The following is an 8,427-nucleotide window of genomic DNA, read 5'->3' on the forward strand; positions in this document are numbered from 1 at the left end:
GGGTGCACACACAAAGGTTAAGAATTCCTGCCCTTCATATATCTCCACAAAACTGGAATTCAAAATGGTACATACACCCCTATGTTCATAGCAGCATAATTTACAAAAGTCAAGATGTGGAAAGAAACTAAATGTCCATCTACAGAAGAATGGATAAAGAAAATGTGATATATCTATCTATATATATATAGGATGGAATATTAGCCATAAAAATGAATGAAATAATGCCATTTGCAGCCACATGGATGGACCTAGAGATTATAATACTAAGTGAAGTGAGAAGGAGAAAGACAAATACCATATGATATCACTTGTATGTGGAATCTAAAATATGACACGAACTCATCTACAAAACAGAAACAGACTTATAGACATAGAGAACAGACGTGGTTGCCAAGGAGGAGGGTTGAATTGGGAGTTTGGGACTAGCAGATGCAAACTATTATGTATGGAATGGATAAACAGCAAGGTCCTATTGTATACCACAGGGAACTATATTCAATATCCTGTAATAAACCCTAATGGAAAAGAATATGAAAAAAAATATGTGTGTGTGTAACTGAATCACTTTGCTGTGCAGCAGAAATTAACACAACACTGTAAATCAACTATACTTCAATTAAAAAAAAAAAAGAATTCCTGCCTTAGGACACTAAGGAAAGCCAGGTATATTCTACTGCCTACTTGATATTTCTGTTTGGATGTCTCATATGGACACCCAGTGATGTTCAAAACCTTCCCCATTGCTTTCCACCTCAGGAAATGATCCACAGTTGTCTTCATTACTTAAGCCAAATGCCTTGGAGTCAACTTGACTCCTTCTCTCTTCTATTCCACATCCAATCCATCACTGAATCCTGACTTCCTGACCTCAATAGTTTCTTACCGCTTTCCCATCAGCACAGGACCACTGTCCAGACCACCATCATCTTTGGTGGTTCCAAGACAGTCTCCTCCCATGCCGGTCCTCCTACAGTCTTTTCTCTCCACGAAAGCATGTGAGGTCACTTTAGATCTCACCTGTGTTACTTCTACATTCAAAACCTTCCAAAGATTTCTTATCACACTTGGAATAAAATCCAGAATTCTTCCTGTGGCTAAACTTGTGCCCTGGCTGCTACCCTGACTTCATTGTCACTGTCTCCAGAGGGCTCCTGCTGCCCCAGCCACCCCGGTTTCCTGTTCTTCAAATACCGCAAATTCACTCCCACCTCGGAGATTTGCATCTACTTTTTCCGGAACAGTCTTGAACAGTGAGCACAGGCCTCACTCCCTCTCTTCGTTCAGCTTCTGCTCACGCATCACTGTGACCACCCCAGCTAAGATGCTTTGCTAGCACTCCATCTTCACCTTCTTGCCCTGCTTATGTTCCTCTTTGCACTTATTACTCCTAAGCATATTTCATACACATGTATATGTTTATTGTCTGTCTCTTTCACCAAATGTAAACTCCACCAGGGCAAGGGTTTTTTTTAATATATTTTGCGCATAGTAATAGTTTCAGTGCCTGGAACAGTGCCAAGCATTCAAAATATACATATATTTTTAAACATATACAAAGATATTTAGTAGCATTCTTTTCTGTTAAAGAAAAAAACAAAGTTCAAATGTCAAAAAATAATTGTTTAACACTTGATATACATATGAATGAAGATAAAAAATGCGGAGTAGACACTGGATTTAAATAAAGGTATTATTGGTATAATTCATTATAATTTATATTATGAATAAATAAGAAAAAAGCAGCTGAATAGGACAGTAGAGATTTGTTTTCCAATATTCTTTAATTTGGACCCCCTACCCCTCCACCAACTGAGCTTACTTGCCACATTAGACCAAAATGATGACTCTCCACCAGGCAATTATAGCACAGAACCAGCCCCCTGGTTCAGAGGAAGCAGTATTTGGTCTATGGCTCTACAGTTTCTATCTGAACCTGGTTCCAGCTTCGGGAGCACAAACTCATTACTTTGGTCATGTTGAGATGCTTCTAAAAAGCACCAGCTGATGCGTTGGCTAATTTGAACCTTAGATGCCGCTACCCACCAGAGAAGAGGCTCTCACTAGATCCCAAACTGTTTTTTTTCATTTTTCAAAAATCAAAAGAAGGGCTTCCCTAGTGGTGCAGTGGTTAAGAATCTGCCTGCCAATGCAGGGGACATGGGTTTGAGCCCTGCTCCAGGAAGATCCCACATGCCACGGAGCAATTAAGCCCATGTGCCACAACTACTGAGTCTGCGCTCTAGAGCCCTCGAGCCACAATTATTGAGCCTGAGTGCTGTAACTACTGAAGCCTGTGTGCCTAGAGCCCGTGCTCTGCAACAAAAGAACCTGCTGCAATGAGAAGCCCTCACACTACAGCAAATAGTAACCCCACTCACCGCAACTAGAGAAAGCCCAGGTGCAGCAATGAAGACCCAACGCAGCCAATAAATAAATAAATAAAATCAAAAGAAGAAGAAACTCATCAGAACAAGGCCATCCTAGGAATGTTCTTAAAATCTCTATTCAGCTTTTGACTGATATATGAAATTATGGATAAATATAACCTCCCAACGAGGTGTGAGGCTTAACCAGCAGCTTCTGAGGCCTGGTCTGTAGTGCTCAGAAAGACACTTTGCCTTAAAAGGTCAGACTAGTAACACTGTAGCCCCAACGGTCTTTGCAAATGAGGCCTTGCCAGCCACCAGCAGTCAGACACATAGTGTCCAGCACCAGTCCTTGGGCCCTCCCGCCACAGGAGTTTCACAAGCAGGATTCGTGTGAGGAGAGCAGCCCGTACTTCTGGAGGATGGTTGAAGCACTTTCTAGGGCACAACCTGGAAAAATGATGCCAAACTCTCCAGGCACAGACAAGTCAACCACAAATGAGCCTAGTCGACACTCAGGGCTCTGGACATCCTCAATTGGTCCCCCATCAATGACCAAGGACAAGTGAGGCCAGAGATCCTGAAGTTCCTTGACATTCAGAGAGCTGGCCTGGGAGCTGAGGTTGGCAATGGTGAGAGCAAGAGGTCCCCCAAACACCTGGGCCAAGTCCTGTATGAAGGCGTGGTCAGGAATCTGGATGCCCACAAGAGGAGTGAAGGGGTTCAAGTCCTTGCTGAGCTCCTCTGAGCGTTCCATCACCAGGGTCACTGATCCTGGCAACAGGTTGTTCAGGAGCCCCTCAGGTACACTCACGTGGCAGTACCTTGTTCAATGCTGTGCCCCTGATCTCATTCAAGGCCTGGCAGACCAATATTTTGTTGAATGAATGAATGAATCCACATTTGGCACTTCCTCTGCACAGTCCACCTGTTTAATAGTAATGTTCCTTCACACTTATATAGTTTCATGTTTTACAAAGGGCCTTCCCAAACATTATTGTGTTTGCTTCTTATTATAATGCCATAAAATAGTTTTAAAAAAAACTAACAAACTATTATATTTGCTTCCAACCATTCAGACTGTCACAAAACTGTTACAACTCCCCCACCCCTAACTACAGAGTAGTAACAGAACAATTATTTCACATAAGCTGCTTGAGAGACAACTGAAAAAATGACCATGCCCCTATACAACTAATTTGTCCTGTGCACCTGAAGAACCTGCTTTGAATTCCCATGCTGATTTACAACCCGTATATGATCCTAGGTAAGGCTAGTGGCCATGGAAAATATCACCAGGACAGGGTTGCATAGAAATTATTTTGGAATTCTTATTAACGATAACTGCCCCGCACCAAAAGGAGCAGTTTAAAAGAAAATCTAACATAGCTTTACATTTCAATTTTCTTTTTTTTTTAAATTTAAGAAGAATGGATTGTATCCAGGGAGGTTAAATGCTTACTAGACAAGAAAGAAAAAAAATGTTGCCCTAGAACCACTTCATTCATCGCCACCATCTCCAACTTTGTCGTTTTCATCTTCCTCCTCCTCATCTTTCTCTCCTTTTTTGTCTTTCTCCTCTACCTTTCTTTTCTTGTCTGGATCAGCCTTGACAGCATCCTTTTATTTTTTTGCCACTTGAGCTTTCCTTTGGCTCAGGATGCAGCAAGATCCTTTTGATACTTTTCCTTCTTTTGGGCAGCCTTCTTTTCAGGCTGCCTGCCGTCTGCAGCACAGTCACTCACATCTCTCCCAGTTTTTCGAATCATTGTTAATAGACAGACCAGGATCTCCTTTGGTTTGAGGATGGTACTCAGAAGATGAGAAAGAGGCCAAAGGAGGCTTTTGGGGTGGTGGGAATCCCTGAATTTTTTTTTTGGCTGAGTTGGGTCTTCATTGCTGTGCGCAGGCTCTGCAGTTGTGGTAAGCGGGGCCTATTCTTTGTTGCAGTGCATGGGCTTCTCATTACGGAGCACAGGCTCTGGGTGCACAGGTTTTAGTAGTTGCAGCACAAGGGCTCAGTAGTTGTGGCACATGGGCTTAGGTGCTCTGCGGCATGTGGGATCTTCCCAGACCAGGGCTTGAACCCGTGACCCCTGCATTGGCAGGTGGATTCTTTTTTTTTTTTAATTTGTTTATTTTTTATTTTATTGGTTGTGTTGGGTCTTTTTTGCTGTGCGCAGGCTTTCTTTAGCTGCGGTGAGTGGGGGCTACTCTTTGTTGTGGTGTGTGGGCTCCTCATTGCCGTGGCTTCTCTTGTTGCGGAGCAGTGGCTCTAGGCATGTGGGCTTCAGTAGTTGCAGCACATGGGCTCAGTAGTTGTGGCTCACGGGCTCTAAAGCGCAGGCTCAATAGTTGTGGCACACGGGCTTAGTTGCTCCACGGCATGTGGGATCTTCCTGGAGCAGGGCTCGAACCCATGTCCTCTGCATTGACAGGCGGATTCTTAACCACTGAGCCACCTAGGAAGCCCGGCAGGTGGATTCTTAACCGTTGTGCCACCAGGGAAGTCCCCTGAACTTCTTTTTGTTTCCATTTTGGGAGGAATCAAAGTTTTCATTTCTGTTTTATAAGGGGCCTTGTTCACTCTTGACATGTCTCCCATTTCCTTCCTTTTTGGCAGACAAGGCTTTCCACCTTCCTGAGCACTTTAAAGAACATCTTGAGAAGTTGACCGAAGCATCTGGATGGTTTTTCCTGGGCTCCTTCCGGCAAGTTTACACAGAGTGCCTGTGATGGCATTTGGCCTCAGGCTTCTTAGGACCTCCTCTGCCCGTGTTCAGTTATTTTTCCTCAGGGAGGCACAGAGTTGCTCCGTGCCCCTTGCTCTCACTTGCCTCGGCAGAGTCTCTAGGTATTTTTTTAATTGCAGTTTTCATATAAGAACGTGACCCCGACAGGTCTGTGACATCCCTTGGTCATTTAGACCTGGTCTCTGCTGCCTCACCTGCCCTTTCCTCTCCCACCCTCTGCCATTGTTTTTACCACGTCACCCCTCAGCATTATTCTTTTCACCCTCTTCCAACGTAACCAGTGCCAAAGTTATCTTTTTTAAAAACAAATTTGATCATGACTTCTACCCTACTCAAAACCCTCTGTTGAATCCCTGTATTAAAACTTTCTGATTATATGTGACAGAAACCTGGCTTGAAAGAAGATAGGCCAAAAGGAGGATCTGGGGAGGGGGTATTGGGGTAGCTATAGAACAGAGGGAAGAATCAGCCAGACCATGGGAAGGAGTAAATGCAGTTGGACAGTAGAGATGGAAGGATCTGGGGACTGAGATGCCTCTGGGACTCTCTCTGCTTCTTCTCTCTGCTTCTCTGGAGCATCTTCCTCTCATAGGAGATTGGCTTCTGCCACATATGGCAGAGATCAAGGCCACCATCGTCTCCAGACCTCTCTTTCTCATGGCTTCCACCACCGGGGGGGGGGGGGTCTTTACCCCTCCCTTTTGCATGAGACATTGCAGGTGAGAATTCTGATGAAACCAGTGTGAGTCAGATGTCCACCCCTGGACCAGCTGACAGGGACCCAGAGGTACAGTCATGTAAGAACATGGGGACTTGCCTACAGCCATGTGGATGGGGTAAGGGAGGTCCCCAGAGAAAGAAGGGGCTAGGCAGACAATAGTCACCCCTCTTTGCCAAACCAGACCCAGACAGCTGGTGGCCTGAAGGCCACCTGTGGCCTACGGCATTGTCTTGAATAGGCTTAAAATGGTTGTGAACTGTTTATCAACATTTCAAACCCTGAATTCCTGTTTTGACTTGAAAGTGTTGAAATGTGGGGACCCTGGGCCCTTGCATTCTCAGCTGGCAACAATTGGCTGGAGCCAAATGGAAGTTTCTCATTTAAATGGAGTATTCAGTTGTTGCTGTCCTCCCACCTCTCGCTGCTTCCCTGTTGTATTTTTCTCTCTCTGCTTAACTGACCACTCAAAACTACAAGGTGAAAAACAAGAAAAGTCACTCCTGATCAGTACCTGTCATTTTTCTGGGGGTTTGCTGGGTTCAGCCAGGTGGGTCTCCCGCAGGCTCTCAGGTGGTCGCTGTCAGAGGGGAATGAGGTTGAAATCAACTCAAAGGCTTCCTTTGGTGGTTGCAGCTGGCTCTTGGCTGGGATGTCAGCCGGGGCTGCCGGCTGAAACAACTCCACGCAGCCTCTCCGTGTGGCCTGGGCTCCCTCACAGCATGGCAGCTGCCCTCTCCTCTCAGGGTAGACTCAGTCCTGTGCTCAGTGCTCTGGGTTCACTTTTCAAGTTACATGCTTTCATCTTCAGATGAGAAAATGGAGACGTGGAGAGATGAATGGACGTGCTCAAGCTCACCGGGCATTAAAGCCAGGATGAGAACTGAGCCTCTGCCTTTTCCCTTTCAGTTTACAGATTAGGCCACTGTCTCCTCCATCCTTCTCTCTGTGCTGAAAGCTCTATTGTCCCCGAGGCCCTTCCTTGTACTTCAGCCAGCTGTGGCCAGAGCTGGCCCCTCACTAGGTTTCAGCTCTTCTTTGGCAGAAACTCTGTTTTGCTCCTTTTTTTTCTCTATGCCAGCTTCTTTTTTTTTAAATTTATTTTTTATTTATTTTTGCTTTGGGTCTTCATTGCTGTGCATGGGCTTTCTCTAGTCGTGGTGTGTGGGCTTCTCAGTGCAGTGGCTTCTCTTGTTGGGGGCATGGACTCTAGGCACCTGGGCTTCAGTAGTTGCAGCATGTGGGCTCAGTAGTTGTGGCCCATGGGCTTAGTTGCTCTGAGGCCTATGGGTATTCCTGGACCATGGTTTGATTCCATGTCACCTGCATTAGCAGGCAGATTCTTAACCACTGTGCCACCAGGGAAGCCGTCTCTATGCCAGCTTGATGCCTGGCTCTTAGTTGGCCCTCAGAAAATATTTATTTAACCAAATCCTTGTTTTTCAAGCACCCTCAATTTTCTTAGCCGTCTAGCCAGCTCCAAAGAAACCCCAGGGGACCTCCCTGGTGGCGCAGTGGTTAAGAATCTGCCTGCCAATGCAAGGGACACGGGTTTGATCCCTGGTCTAGGAAGATCCCACATGCTGCAGAGCTACTAAGCCTGTGAGGCAGAACTATTGAGCCCATGTGCCACAACGACAGAGGCCTGTGCACCTAGAGCCCGTCTCCGCAACAGAGTAGCCCCACTCAAGCTGCAATTAGAGAAAGCCCATCACAGCAAGGAAGACCCAACACAGCTAAAAAAGAAAGAAAGAAAGAAAGAAAGAAAGAAAGAAAGAAAGAAAGAAAGAAAGAAAGAAAGAAAGAAAGAAAGAAAGAAAGAAACCATTAAAAAAGAAAAACAAACAAAGGAACCCCACTTCCTGGTGTGTGTGGGGATGGGCAACTGAGTAGGAGCAGGGAAATGTGTCCCCACCTGCTTCCCGTCTCTCAGGACCTAAAGAGATGCCTGAGGAGCCTCTGAGCCCAAATATTGTTGTCTTGTGGGAGAAGGATGTGTGTGAGAGAGAGGCTGAGCTTAAGGGATTTATTGTGGTTTTCCTTTGATAAAACTAAACAGCAAAAACAAACAACAAATTAAATAATACAGACATAAATAGAATAAAGAATGAAAGCCTTTTTACTCTCAGTCCTTCCCTGTTCTCACACTTTGGAGGTCATCACTCATCACTGGTTATAGTTCCTCCTATATCCTGCCATATTCTTTCTCTGCACACACACACACACACACACACACACACACACACACACACACACACACACACACACACACACACGATCGTATTAGGTACATATTATACTCTACATCTTTTAATATCCCAGAGATATCATTTCTTTCAATGGCTGCATGCAAATTTATAATATAGATGAACCATAATTTCATTGGTTTGCTGGTTTGTTTGGAGAGGTGATAATGTTATTTATATGTATTTTATCTATACTGAGTTTCATATTTCACACATGATATACAAATGCATTCTTTGTGTAAAATATTTAGACCTGTGTTCAATGCAGCAGTCACTAGCCACAAGAGACTACCGAGCATCCAAAATGTAGTGACTTTGAATTGAAATGTGTTGTACGTGTA

The 8,427-nt window shown here is 44.8% G+C and overlaps 1 protein-coding gene across 1 annotated transcript; it reads right to left on the reverse strand.

Annotated features, from left to right (window-relative positions):
* Window positions 1-2,745: 2,745 nt before the first annotated feature.
* On the reverse strand, window positions 2,746-3,189 carry LOC130850206 (threonylcarbamoyl-AMP synthase-like). Its single transcript, XM_057729603.1, has one exon. It carries the CDS (start codon window positions 3,124-3,126, stop codon window positions 2,746-2,748), a length of 381 nt encoding a protein of 126 aa, XP_057585586.1. The 5' UTR covers window positions 3,127-3,189.
* Between the last annotated feature and the right edge of the window lie 5,238 nt (window positions 3,190-8,427).

The sequence above is a fragment of the Hippopotamus amphibius genome, chromosome 3, assembly GCF_030028045.1.
Source record: "Hippopotamus amphibius kiboko isolate mHipAmp2 chromosome 3, mHipAmp2.hap2, whole genome shotgun sequence".
Lineage (NCBI taxonomy): Eukaryota > Metazoa > Chordata > Mammalia > Artiodactyla > Hippopotamidae > Hippopotamus > Hippopotamus amphibius.